Below are 14,477 nucleotides of genomic sequence, written 5' to 3'. Positions count from 1 at the left end.
ATTTTGGCTGTAGTCACTCTGCTCTCATTAGATCTCCAGAACTTAATTACCTCCTAGTTGCAAGTTTGTGCTTTTTAACATTTCCCCAATTCTCCCACATTCTAATCCCTGGTCACCACTGTTCTACTGTTTCTTTGCTTGCTTGCTAAGTCGCTTCAGTTGTGTTCGACTCTGTGTGACCCCATAGATGGCAGCCCACCAGACTCCCCATCCCTGGGATTCTCCAGGCAAGAATACTGGAGTGTGTTGCCATTTCCTTCTCCAGTGCATGAAAGTGAAAAAGTGAAGTCGCTCGGCCGTGCGCGACTCTTAGCGACCCCACGGACTGCAGCCTACCAAGGCTCCTCCGTCCATGGGATTTTCCAGGCAAGAGTACTGGAGTGGGGTGCCATTGCTGTTTCTTTAAGTTTGACATTTTTAGATTCTTGAAATAAATTATATGATACAGTGTTTGTCTTTCCTTGTCTGTTTTATCTCACTATAAACCCCTTAAAGGGGGTCCGTCCATGTTGTTCGAAATGACAGGATTTCTTTTTCATGGCTTCGTATTCCCTTTACATATAAACCACATCTTTATCTATTCATCTTAATGACACTAACTGGTTTCCATATTTTGGCTATTGTGAATAATGTGCAGTAAACACGGGAATGCAGAAATCTCTCTGGTACCCCATTTTCTTTGCCTTTGGATATATATGAAATGGCTTCAGTTCAGTTCAGTCGCTTAGTTGTGTCCGACTCTTTGCGACCCCACAAATCGCAGCACGCCAGGCCTCCCTGTCCATCACCAACTCCCAGAGTTCACTAAAACTCATGTCTATCGAGTTGGTGATGCCATCTCATCCTCTGTCGTCCCCTTCTCCTCCTGTCCCCAATCCCTCCCAGCATCAGAGTCTTTTCCAATGAGTCAGCTCTTCGCATGAGATGGCTAGAGTACTGGAGTTTCAGCTTTAGCTTCATTCCTTCCAAAGAACACCCAGGACTGATCTCCTTTAGAATGGACTGGTTGGATGTCCTTGCAGTCCAAGGGACTCTCAAGAGTCTTCTCCAACACCACAGTTGAAAAGCGTCAATTCTCTGAATCATATTCAAGATTTTTTAGTCACCATTTTCTGCAGTTAGATTATGGTATGCCTAGGGGTAAACTTTTTATTATTTCCCTGCTTGGTATTTTTGGAACTTCCTGGCTGTGTGGTTTGGTGACTTTATCATTAATTTCAGAAATTTCTTAGCCATTATTGCTCCAAATGTATACATTTGCTCCTCTCTCCTTTTTTGCCTTCTGGTATTCCTATTATGCCTAGGTTACAGCTCTTAGAATTGTCCTACAGTTCTTGGACATTGTTTTATCATTTTAATTTTGCCTTTCTCTTTACATTTCAGTTCAGAAGTTTTTATTATTTTATTATGGAAGTTCATCTATTTGGAAGCTTATGTTATTAATATTTACATATCTTTCAGCTTGCTGATTTTTTAAAAAGTGTGTGAAATGACTTAAACTTTATTTAAAATGCACATTTTCAAACTTATTCAGTATTGTAAATTTATGGACAGGACAAAATAGAAATTATCACATAGTCACATTTTATTTTTATTTCTAATTTATTTTTTCATTGAAGGAAAGAGTCTTTAAATCTGTTAGTGCTTTACAATTTTCGAAAGTTTCACATATAGTTCATACAATCACATAATAACCTTTTCCCCCTTCATCTCTATATTGTTGCTCCCTACTTCCCTCTCCCCACTGGTAACCACTAGTTTGTTCTGTATATCTGTGAGTTTGCTTCTTACTTGTTTTCTTCACTAGTTGGATTTTTTAAATATACTTTTCTGATTTATTTCACTTAGCATAATGCTTTCCAGGTCTGTCTGTTTTGCTGCAAATGGCAATATTTTATTCTTTCTTATGGCTCTTATTCCATTTTATGTGTGTATTACATTTTCTTTATCCATTCATCTGTTGATAGACACTTAAGATGCTTCCATTTCTTGGCACTTGTATATAATGTGGCTATGAGCATTGGAGTGCATGTATATTTTCTAATTAGTGGTTTTTTTTTCCCTGAATATATACCCGGGAGTGGAATTGCTGAGTCATCTGGTAGTTATATTTTTAGATTTTAAGAAACTTCCACACTGTCTTCCACAGTGGCTGCATCAATTTACATTCTCACCAACTGTACCAGGGTTCTCTCTTCTCCATATTCTTAGCAACATTAGTTACTTGTGTTCTTTTTGATGACAACCATTCTGACAGCTGTGAGGTGATATCTTACTGTGGTTTTCATTTGCATTTCCCTGACGATTAATGATGTTGGGTGTGTTTTCATATGCCTGTTGCCCATCTTCATGTCTTCTTTGGGAAAATGTCTATTCAGTTCCTTTGCTCATTTTTCAGTCTTTTTTTTTTTTTAGCCGCTCTGTGTGGTATGTCAAGTCTTAGTCCCCTGACCAGGGGTCAAGCCTGAGTCCCCTCCATACAGTGGAAACATGGAGTCTCAATCACTGGACCCCCAGGGAATTTAATTTCTTGGGGGGGGTTGATATTGAGTTGTATGAGCTGTTTTTAAAAAAAAATCAATTTATTTTAGTTGGAGGATAATTACAATAGTGTAATGGTTTTTGCCATACATCAACATGAATCAGCCATGGGTATACAAGTGTCTCCCCATTCTAAACCCCCTCCCAGCTCCTTCCCCACCCCATCCCTTTATGTTGTCCCAGAGCACCAACTTTGGGTGCTGCTTCATGCATTGGTCTCTGAACTCACACTGGTCATCTGTTTTACATATGGTGATGTACATGTTTCAGTGCTATTCTCTCAAATCATCTAACCCTCTCCTTCTCCCTCTGAGTCCAAAAGCATGTTCTTTATGTCTGTGTCTCTTTTGCTTGCCTGCATGTAGTATTGTCAGTACCATCTAAGTTGTGTATATATGCGTTAATATACAGTGTTTGTCTTTTTCTAACTTACTTCCCCTCTGTATAATAGGTTCTAGGTTCATCCATCTTATTAGAACTGACTCAAATGAGTTCCTTCTACTAGCTAATATTCCATTCTTTTTATGTACCACAACTTCCTCATACATTCATCTATTGATAGACATCTGGGTTGCTTCCATGTCCTGCTGCTGCTGCTAAGTCGCTTCAGTCGTGTCCGACTCTGTGCAACCCCATAGACGGCAGCCCACCAGTCTCCTCCATCCATGGGATTTTCCAGGCAAGAATACTGGAGTGGGTCGCCATTGCCTTCTCCGTGTCCTAGCTATTGTAAATAGTGCTGCAGTGAACCTTGCTGTACATGCGTCTCTTTCAGTTCTGGTTTCCTTATGGTGTATGCCCGATATTGGGATTGCTAGGTCTATGAGCTGTTAATATACGTTGGATGTTGTCTCCTTATTGGTCTTATCATTTGGAAATACTTTCTCCTACTCAGTAGGTCTGTCTTTCTGTTTCGTTGATAATTTTCTTTGCTGTACAAAAACTTTAGGCTTAATTAAGATTCACTTTTTCTGCCTTTTTCTTGCTATAGAAGATGGATCCAAAAAAATACTGCTGCAATTAGGTCTTTAATCCAGGTTGAATTTATTTTTGTATATGGTGTTATAAAATGGTTTAATTTTATTCTTTTACATGTGGCTGTCCAGTTTTCTCAGCACCACTTACTGAAGAGACTGTTTTCTCCATTGTATATTCTTGTAGACTAATTGACTGTAAATATGGGGATTTACTTCTGGACTCTTCTCTTACATTGATCAATGTGTCTGTTTTTGTGCCAGTACTATACTGTTTGGATGATGATTTTTTTGTTGTTTAGTTGTTTGGTCATGTCCAACTCTTTGCAGCCCAATGGATTGCAGCATGCCAGGCTTCCCTGTCCTTCACCGTCTCCCAGAGTTTGCTAACATCTCCTGGAGTTTGATAATGATAGCTTTGTAGTATAGTCTGAAGTCAGAGAGGGTGATTGCTCCAGCTCTGTTCTTTTTCAAGATTGTTTGGGCTATTCAGGGTCTCCTGTGTTTCTATGCAAAATTATTTGTTCTTGTTCTGTGAAAAATACCATTGGTATTTTGATAGGGGTTACCTTGAGTCTATACTTTGCATTGGGTAGTATATGATTTTTTTTTTTTTTTTTCCTGAATACAGGTCTTGTACCTGTTTGGTTAGATTTACTCCTAGATACTTTATTCTTTTTGATGCAGCTGGAAAAGGTCAGTTTTCATTCCTGTCCCAAAGAAAGACAATGCCAAAGAATGCTTAAACTACCGCACAATTGCACTCATCTCACATGCTAGTAAAGTAATGCTCAAAATTCTCCAAGCCAGGCTTCAGCAATACGTGAACCGTGAACTTCCTGATGTTCAAGCTGGTTTTAGAAAAGGCAGAGGAACCAGAGATCAAATTGCCAACTTCTGCTGGATCATGGAAAAAGCAAGAGAGTTCCAGAAAACCTCTATTTCTGCTTTATTGACTATGCCAAAGCCTTTGACTCTGTGGATCACAATAAACTGTGGAAAATTCTGAAAGAGATGGGAACACCAGACCACCTGACCTGCCTCTTGAGAACTCTGTATGCAGGTCAGGAAGCAACAGTTCGAACTGGACATGGAACAACAGACTGGTTCCAAATCGGAAAAGGAGTACGTCAAGGTTGTATATTGTCACCCTGCTTATTTAACTTATATGCAGTGTACATCGTGAGAAACGCTGGGCTGGATGAAGCACAAGCTGGAATCAAGATTGCTGGGAGAAATATCAATAACTTCAGATACGCAGATGACACCACCCTTATGGCAGAAAGTGAAGAGGAGCTAAAAGCCTCTTGATGAAAGTGAAAGTGGAGAGTGAAAAAGTTGGCTTAAAGCTCACCATTCAGAAAACAAAGATCATGGCATCCGGTCCCATCACTTCATGGGAAATAGATGCAGAAACAATGTCAGACTTTACTTTTTGGGCTCCAGAATCACTGCAGATAGTGACTGCGGCCATGAAATTAAAAGACGCTTGGTCCTTGGAAGAAAAGTTATGACCAACCTAGATAGCATATTCAAAAGCAGCAATATTACTTTGTCGACTTAAGGTCTATCTAGTCAAGGCTGTGGTTTTTCCAGTGGTCATGTATGGATGTGAGAATTGGACTGTGAAGAAGGCTGAGCGCCAAAGAATTGATGCTTTTGCACTGTAGTGTTGGAGAAGACTCTTGGGAGTCCCTTGGACTGCAAGGAGATCCAACCAATCCATTCTGAAGGAGATCAGCTCTGGGATTTTTTGGAAGAAATGATGCTAAAGCTGAAACTCCAGTACTTTGGCCACCTTATGCGAAGAGTTGACTCATTGGAAAAGACCCTGATGCTGGGAGCGATTGGGGGCAGGAGGAGAAGGGGACGACAGAGGATGAGATGGCTGGATGGCATCACTGACTCGATGGACGTGAGTTTGAGTGAACTCTGGGAGTTGGTGATGGACAGGGAGGCCTGGTGTGTTGCGATTCATGGGGTTGCAAAGAGTCTGACACGACTGAGCAACTGAACTGAACGGAATATGTTTTTTTTTTTTTGATAGTGTATGGAAATGCAACGGATTTCTGTATGTTAATTTTATATTCTACAATTTACAGAATTCATTGATGAGTTCTAGTAGTTTTCTGGTGGCATCTTAAGGATTTTCTGGGTAAAGTATCATGTCATCTGCAGTGATGATTTTACTTTTTCCTTCCCAGTTTGGATTCATTTTATTTCTTTTTCTTCTCTGCTATGGCTAGGACTTCCAAATCTATATTGAGTAAATGTGGCAAGAGTGGACATACTTGTCTTGTTCTTGATCTTAGAGGAAATGCTTTCAGCTTTTCAGCATTGAGTATAATATTAGCTGTGGGTTTGTCATATATGGTCTTTGTTTTGTTGAGATATGTTCCCTCTCTGCTTGCTTTCTGGAGCATTTTTCTTATACGTGTTGAATTTATCAAAAGCTGTTTCTGCATCTGTTGAGAGAGTCATAAGGTTTTTATTCTTCAGTTTACTAATGTGATGCAACACACCGATTGTTTTGTGGAGATTGAAAATTCCCTGCATCCCTGGGATAAATTCCACTTGATCATGGTGTATAAGCCTCTTAATGTACTGTTTTAGTCAGTTTACTAGTATTTATTGAGAATTGTTGCATATGTGGTCATTAGTGATACCAGCCTGTTATTTTAGTTTTTTTGTGGTATCTTTGGTTTTGGTATCAAGACAATGGTTTCCTCATGGAATGAGTTTGGAAGTGTTCTTCCTCTGATATTTATGGAGTAGTTTTAGAAGAATAGGTGTTAACTCTATGTTTGGTAGAATTTGCCTGTGAAACCATCAGGTCCTGGAGGTTTTGTTTATTCGGAGTTTTTAATCACAGGTTAAATTATAGTTCTTGTCGTTGGTCTGCTCATGCTTGCTTTTACTTCCTGGTTCAGTCTTGAAGACTTCCTATGTTTTCAAAGTAGCAGCTTTTAGTTTCCTTTTTCTTTTCTATTTTCTTGGTCTCTATTTCACTTATTGCTGCTTGATGTTTATGATTTCTTTCTTTGTGCTAACTTTGAGTTTTGCTTGTTCTTTATCTAGTTGCTTTAGGTATAAAGTTAGGTTTTTTTTCATTGAGATTTTTCCTGTTTCCTGAGGTAAGCTTGTATTGCTATAAACTTCCCTCATATGACTGCTTTTGCTGCTTCCCATAGGTTTTGGATTGTTGTTTTTTCATTTGTCTCTAGGTATATTTAAAATTTCCTCTTTCACTTCGTCAGTGATCCATTGATTGTTTAGTAACATATTGATTAACCCATGTATTTGTGTTTTTTGCAGTTGTTTTTAGTGTTTTTATGACCTTATAGCTTTGTGGTTGGAAGAGATGCTTGATACAATTTCAGTTTTCTTAAATTTACTGGGGCCTGCTTTGTGGTCCAACATGTGATCTATTCTGGAGAATGTTCTATGTGCATTTAAAAAGAATGTGTATCCTGCCACTTTTTGATTGAATTCTGTCTGTATATCAGTTAAGTAGATGCGGTATAGTCTGTCCTTTAAGTAAAATTTATTTTAATTGGAGGCTAATTACTTTATAGTATTGTGGTGGTTTTTGCCATAGAGTCACATGAATCGACCATGGGTGTACATGTGTTCCCCATCCTGAACGCCCCCTCCACCTGCCTCCCTATCACATCCCCCAGGGTCATCCCAGTGCACCAATCCTGAGCACCCTGTCTCATGCATTGAACCTGGACTGGTGATCTGTTTCACATATGATAATATACATGTTTCAATGCTATTCTGTCAAATCATCCCACCCTCACCCTCTCCCACAGAGCCCCAAAGTCTATTCTTTACATTTGTGTCTCTTTTGCTGTCTCGCATACAGGGTCATCATTACCATCTTTCTAAATCCCATATATATGCGTTAATATACTGTATTGGTGTCTTTCTTTCTGACTTACTTTACTCTGTATAATAGGCTCCCAATTTCATCCACCTCATTAGAACTGCTTCAAATGTATTCTTTTTAATGGCTGAGTAATATTCCATTGTGAATATGTACCACAGCTTATCCATTTGTCTGCTGACGGACATCTAGGTTGCTTCCATGTCCTGGCTATTGTAAACAGTGCTGTGATGAACATTGGGGTACACGTGTCTCTTTCGATTCTGGTTTCCTCGGTGTGTATGCCCAGCAGTGGGATTGCTGGGTCGTATGGCAGTTCTATTTCCAGTTTTTTAATGAATCTCCACACTGTTCTCTGTAGTGGTATACTAGTTTGTAGCAATCTTTAAAGTATTTCATGTGATATAAATATACCTAGTTAAGCTTTCTTTTGATTTCTGTTTACATGAAATACCTTTTTTCATCGTTTCTCAGTGTGTGTGTCTCTAGATCTGAAGTGAGTCTTGTGTAGTGGGTCTTGTTTCTGTATCCATTCAGCCATTCTGTGTCTTTCAGTTGGAGTGTTTAGTCCACTTATATTTAACTTAATTATTGATATGTATGTTCTTACTGTCATTTTGATAGCAGTTTTGTATTTGTTGTAGGTTTTCTCCCTTTCTCCCCGCCCCGCCCCACCTGCCCCCTGCCACCTTTGTTCTCCTGTGATTTGATGAGTATCTTTTGTGTTACATTTGGGATTCCTTTTCTCTTTTGTGTGTATATCTATTATAGATTTTGGTTTGTGGTCACAGTGATGTTTTTGTGTATAGCACTCTATGCAAAACATAAAAGCTCAAACATCCCTACATGAGAAAGGAAATACTTTTAAGTCCAGGAAGTGCAGAGTCCCATGCATGATAAACCCAAGGAGGAACTCAAAGAGACATACGTTAGTCAAATTGACAAAAATTAGACAGAAAATACTAAAAGCAACATGGGAAAAAAACGCACATAACATACAAGGGAATCTCTATAAGGTTATCCCCTGATTTTTAGGAGAAACTCTGCAGGCTAGAAGAGAATGGCACAATATATTCAAGGTGATTAAATGATAAAATCTACCTTCAAGAATACTGTACCCAGCAAGGCTCTCCTTGAGATTTAATGGAGAGATCAAAAGTTTACAGTCAAGCAAAACCTGAGAGAGTTCAGCACTGCCAAATCAGCTTTACAACGGTTGTTAAAGGAACCTTCTTTAGGTGAAAAAAGAAGACGGTAATTGAAAACAAGAATATTATTAAACGAAAAGGTCACTGGTAAAGGCAAACAGACAGTAAAGGTAGGAAGTCATCCACACATACAAAACTAGTAGCGAGGTTTAAAGATAAAAGTAGAAAAGTTATCTACACCCACAATAAGCTGCTGTTGTTTCGTTGATCAGTTTTGTCCAACTCTTTTGTGGCCCCATGGACTATAGCCCACTAAGCTCCTCTCTCTGTGGGATTTCCCAGGCAAGAATACTGGAGTGGAGTGACATTTCCTTCTCCAGGGGATCTTCCCCAGGAATCAAACCTGTGTCTCCTGCATTGACAGGCAGCCTTGACCACTGAGCCACCAGGGAAGCCCAAAATAAGCTGTTAAGGGATACACAAAATAATGAGATACAAAACATAGTATGAAAAATAGTCATTGTGAAGGGATACAAAAAATAATTAGATATGAAATTTAGTATCAAAAATAGTCATAGTGAAGGGAGGAGAGTGCAAATACATGTTTTTAAAAAATGCATTTGAGATCAGCAACTTAAAACAGTTGTATAGATTGCTGTGTGAAACTTGTCGTAATCAGAGAAACCCCAAATCTAAAATCACTTGTACTTTAAATGGTACTACTAATATCTAATTTTAGTTTTATATGTGAATATTAACTTTGGACAAATTAAATGTTGTTACCTCTTAATTTTTCTTCAGTGATATGTAGTTTTCATTTTGTTGCACTGGAAGCCCTTTTAAAATTTGTTAAAATATATTTGATAGAAGTATTTTTTCTATCAAGTTTAATTTTAACCAGTATATAGAGATATATAACATTATAGACTTAAAGCTATTTATTTAGAGGAGATACATTTTAATGTAAAATAACATTTTACAGTATAATGCTTTTTCCAGTTGTACTAATTCATCTTATATCTGTGCAGTATATTGATTAAAAAAAAAATCAAAGCTGCCAGTTCAAAGAATTAGCCATAAATGTAAAATTTAAACTATACTATTGAACATTAGAGTAGAAAAAATAGTAAGTGGTACTCCATATACCTATGTCATTCACCCAATATATATTGGTCAGTACCCCAATATATTAATGTTTGTTTCTAATTGTACAAGTCACTTCTATTAGATGTTCACTGATGTTTACATCTTGGTGTTTTTCCTGTATATCATGTGAACATCTAGACAACAGTTCAGTTCAGTTCAGTCGCTCAGTTGTGTCTGACTCTGCTATCCCATGAATGGCAGCACACCAGGCCTCCTTGTCCATCACCAACTCCCGGAGTTTACCCAAACTTATGTCCATCGAGTCAGTGATGCCATCTAGCCATCTCATCCTCTGTCATCCCCTTCTTCTCCTGCCCTCAATCCCTCCCAGCATCAGGGTCTTTTCCAATGAGTCAACTCTTCGCATGAGGTAGCAGGAGTTTCAGCTGCAGCATCAGTCCTTCCAAAGAACACCCAGGACTGATCTCCTTTAGGATGGACTGGTTGGATCTCCTTGCAGTCCAAGGGACTCTCAAGAGTCTTCTCCAACACCACAGTTCAAAAGCACCAATTCTTCGGCACTCAGCTTTCTTCACAGTCCAACTCTTACATCCATACATGACCACTGGAAAAACCATAGCCTTGACTAGACAGACCTTGGTTGGCAAAGTAATGTCTCTGCTTTTGAATATGTTATCTAGGTTGGTCATAACTTTCCTTCCAAGGAGTAAGCGTCTTTTAATTTCATGGCTGCAGTCACCATCTGCAGTGATTTTGGAGCCCCCAAAATAAAGTCTGACACTGTTTCCACTGTTTCCCCATCTATTTCCTATGAAGTGATGGGACCAGATGTCATGATCTTCGTTTTCTGAATGTTGAGCTTTAACCCAACTTTTTCACTCTCCTCTTTCACTTTCATCAAGAGGCTTTTTAGTTCTTCACTTTCTGCCGTAAGGGTGGTGTCGTCTGCGTATCTGAGGTTATTGATATTTCTCCCAGCAATCTTGATTCCAGCTTGTGCTTCATCCAGCCCAGCGTTTCTCATGATGTACTCTGCGTAGAAGTTAAATAAGCAGGGTGACAATATACAGCCTTGATGTACTCTTTTTCCTATTTGGAACCAGTCTGTTGTTCCCTGACCAGTTCTAACTGTTGCTTCCTGACCTGCATATAGGTTTCTCAAGAGGCAGGTCAGGTGGTCTGTATTCCCATCTCTTTCAGAATTTTCCACAGTTTATTGTGATCCAGTTGCTCATATTCAAATTACTGCTAAAAAGTGAAGGCATTCATTTTCTGTAGCAGAATTAAAACAGAGCAAGATATGACAACACTCAGTGTCTCTAATAAGAAATCCCTATTAATCTCACATGGATGAATTAAAAATCTTTTCAGTTGCTCATTGCGAATATACTTGAGTGCAGTCATTTTTTCCAGCAATTTCTTACATCATGCTATGTTGGTAGATTCATATTATTGGTATAATTTTAATGAAAATGTATCCATTATCCTTGAGCTATAGCTGTATAGGTCAGAACTTATAATAAATGATGTGAAATATACCTACCTTGTTAAAATAAAGTTTATTTGAATATTTCACCTTGTTAAAATAAAGTTTATTTGAATATTTCACTTTTAGTTTTTTATTCTTTTTTTTTTTTTTTCTTTTAGGAGCTGTGGCCCTGAAGAATCTTGAAATTAAAGAAAATGCCCTGGTATGTTTTGACAGTAGACACTTTCTTAGGTTCCATGTTAGGTTCCATGAACAGGTTACATTTAGGTTACATGAACATCTTCCTGATTTGTCATCTTAAATTATTTAAGTTTAAGAAAACTTAAAATAATTTGTATAAACATGAATTTTGCAAAATGGACTTTCAGTCTCCATAGAAATACAACCTGACTGTAATTTCCCCCATTAAAAATATTTCTAAAATTTCTCTCTTCCTGTATGGTTTCATTTTAGATTTTTAAGTTACCTCTCCAGTCATCTTCAGTTTTTTTTTCCCTTGTACCATTTTAATCATATATATATTTTTTGCCATAGAATACAGTAGCATTAACAGTGTTGTGTAGCCATCATCAGTATGTATTTCTGAAACATTTTTATTACACTAAGGAAAGCTTTGTCTCCAGTAAGAAATAACGTAATTCCCTATTCCCTTTCCCCATTCACCTTGCTAGCTTCTGCTTCTCTTAATTTGCTTATTCCAAGTACCTCATGTGAATGGAATCATGCTGTGTTTGTCATTTTTTATCTAGTTTACTTAGCATAATTCCTTTAAGGTTCATCCATGTTGTAGCAGTTATCAGGAAATCACTGCTTTTTATGAAGGCTGAATAGTATTTTATGTATATACTGCATTTTGGTCACTTATCTGTTGATGTCCACTTGGGTTGTTTTTGCCTCTGTCTCTTGTGGATAATGCTGCTATGAATATTAGTATTCACGTCTGTTCAAATCCTGGGTTTCATTTCCTGTGGGTAAATAGGAGTGAAATTGATGGATTATTTGGTAATTGTATGTTGAGCCTTTTTAGGACCTCCCACGCTAAGTCCGTAAAGAATTCACCTGCAGTGCAGGAGGCCCGGGTTTGATTCCTGGGTTGGGAAGATTCCCCTGGAGAAGCAAATGGCAGTATACTCCAGTACTATTGTTCGGGAAGCTCAGAGATGGAGGAGCCTGCTGGGCTCCAGTCCATGGAGCCGCAGGGGTCGGGCCCCGCTGCGCCATTGAACTGCCGCCACCCTGTTCCCATAGCAGTTGAGCCACATTATGCAGGCGCACCTTGGAGATTTTGTAGGCTTGTTTCCAGCCCACTACAGTGAAGTGAACACTGTCACAGTAAGGCGAGTCACAGAAGTGTTTGGTTTCCCAGGGTATTAAAAATTATGTTTACACTATGTGTGTATATGCTCAGTTGCTCAGTCATGTGTGTCTCTTTGCAACTTGACGGACTGTAACCCACCATGCTCTTTGTCCATGGAATTTTCTAGGCAAGAACACTGGAATGGGTTGCCATTTCCTTTTCCAGGGGATCTTCCCAACCCGAAGATCAAACCCATGTCTCTCGCATCTCCTGCATTGGCAGGCAGATTCTTTACCACTGTGCTGCCTAGTCTAAAACAACAGCGTACGTACATCAGCTAACAACTAATGCTGTTGGGGCAGTGGCACTGAGAGATTTCCTTGGTGAAGGATTGCCACAAACCTTCAATTTGATTAAGAAAAAAATAAACGACAAAACCAAAACAAAAAACCTAGTATCTGGGAAGTGCAACAAAGTAAAGCACAATAAAATGAAGTTTACCTGAATTCCCACCAGCAGTACATGAATTCCAATTTTCCATATCCTTGACAACATTTACTTTCTGTTTTTTTTGATAATAACTATCCTAATGAGTATGAAGTGGTAAATCTTACTGGTTTTCCTTAGTACTTCTCTAATGATTAGTGAGGTTGAGCATCTTTACATGTGCTTGTTGACCATTTTTATATGTTCTTTGGAGAAATGTCTATTGAAAAGCATTGCTAATTTTGTAAAATCATGGGATTTTTTTTTGGGGAGGGGGTGGTGCACTTTGGTTCTTTACATATTTTGGATATTTCCCCTTGTCAGAAGATATGATTTGCAAGTACTTCCTCACATTTTGTGGGTTGTCTTTTGCTTCTGTTAACAGTGTTATATACAAACATTTTTTATGTAAAAAATTAAATTTTGGTGAAATTGGATTCATCCTTTTTTAAAATTGTTGTTGCCTGTGCTTTTCATGTGATATCCAAGAAATCACATGATTTTGTTTTCTTCTGAATATTTTATAGTTTTTGTTCTTATGTTAGACCTTTGGTTCATTCCAAGTTAATCTTCATATATGGTATAAGATAAGGGTCAACCACATTCTTTTTGTAGGTGGATATCCAGTTATCCTAGTACCATTTATTGAAAAGGTTGTCTTTTCTCCCACTGAATGAGGAGAAATTTATTTGAGGATATTTTTTGCACTAGTGGTTTAGTTTCCCTTCAAATACACACTGACAGTGAAGTTTCCCACTTTCTTTTCTTTTTCAAACAGTGTAAAAGCTGTAATGATTCTGATATGAGTAACTTTGATGGTCAGTACTGCTGTAGACTCTTTCACTATTTAAGGTGATAAGGCTCTAAATTTTATGGATTTGAAGATATTGCAGTTATGTATTTAGAAACTTAAATAAGTATAAATCCCTTAAGTAATTTTGGGAAGAAAAAATTAGTTATGTGTTTTGTAAACTGTGTATGTACTAAGATTTTACATATATATTTTTTTGTAGAGTCAACTGGATGTACCATTTAAAATTAAAGTTGGCCATATAGGTAAGCTGTCTTTATTATTTGTATGTCCTCCTGTTAGACATGTAACCAGAATAATATGTCTAATATCTCTATAATGTGACCTGTATAATGTTTCTGAGTATAAATTAAAAGAATCATGTGTTTTCACCTATATAAAACTTTGTTGTGTAACTTAATATGTGTTGTGATCCATATATCCCTTGTTGAATACCTGTGAAATACTTTTAAAAAATATTTATTTTTAGCTGTACTGGGGCTTTGTTGTTGCAGGTGAGCTTTCTCTAGTTGTAGTGAGTGGGAGCTACTCTCTAGTTGTGCTGTGAGGGCTTCTCATTGCAACAGTTTCTTTTGTTGTGGAGTACAGGCTCTAGGGCATGGGGGCTTCAGTAGTTGTAACATGGGCTTAATAGAACTTGTGGGCTCCAGAGTGCAGTGCGGGCTCAGTAGTTTTGGCACACATGCCCAGTTGCCCAGTGACATGTAGTGTCTTCCTGGACCAGGGATCGAACCA

General features: G+C 38.1%; 1 protein-coding gene across 4 annotated transcripts in view; it reads left to right on the top strand.

Moving 5' to 3' along the window:
* The window catches only part of VPS13A (vacuolar protein sorting 13 homolog A), a 270,963-nt gene that overhangs the window by 27,086 nt on the left and 229,400 nt on the right, over positions 1-14,477 (top strand). For all 4 annotated transcript variants that reach the window (XM_027964486.2, XM_027964487.3, XM_027964488.3 and 1 more), the window contains exons 2-3: positions 11,307-11,350; positions 13,945-13,987. In XM_027964486.2, the coding sequence (XP_027820287.2) occupies positions 11,307-11,350; positions 13,945-13,987 (87 nt within the window). The remainder of the gene's footprint in view (positions 1-11,306; positions 11,351-13,944; positions 13,988-14,477) is intronic.

Source organism: Ovis aries, chromosome 2 (assembly GCF_016772045.2).
Source record: "Ovis aries strain OAR_USU_Benz2616 breed Rambouillet chromosome 2, ARS-UI_Ramb_v3.0, whole genome shotgun sequence".
Lineage (NCBI taxonomy): Eukaryota > Metazoa > Chordata > Mammalia > Artiodactyla > Bovidae > Ovis > Ovis aries.
The sequence above is the reverse complement of the archived record's forward strand: the minus strand, read 5'-3'. Positions and strand labels throughout refer to the sequence as shown.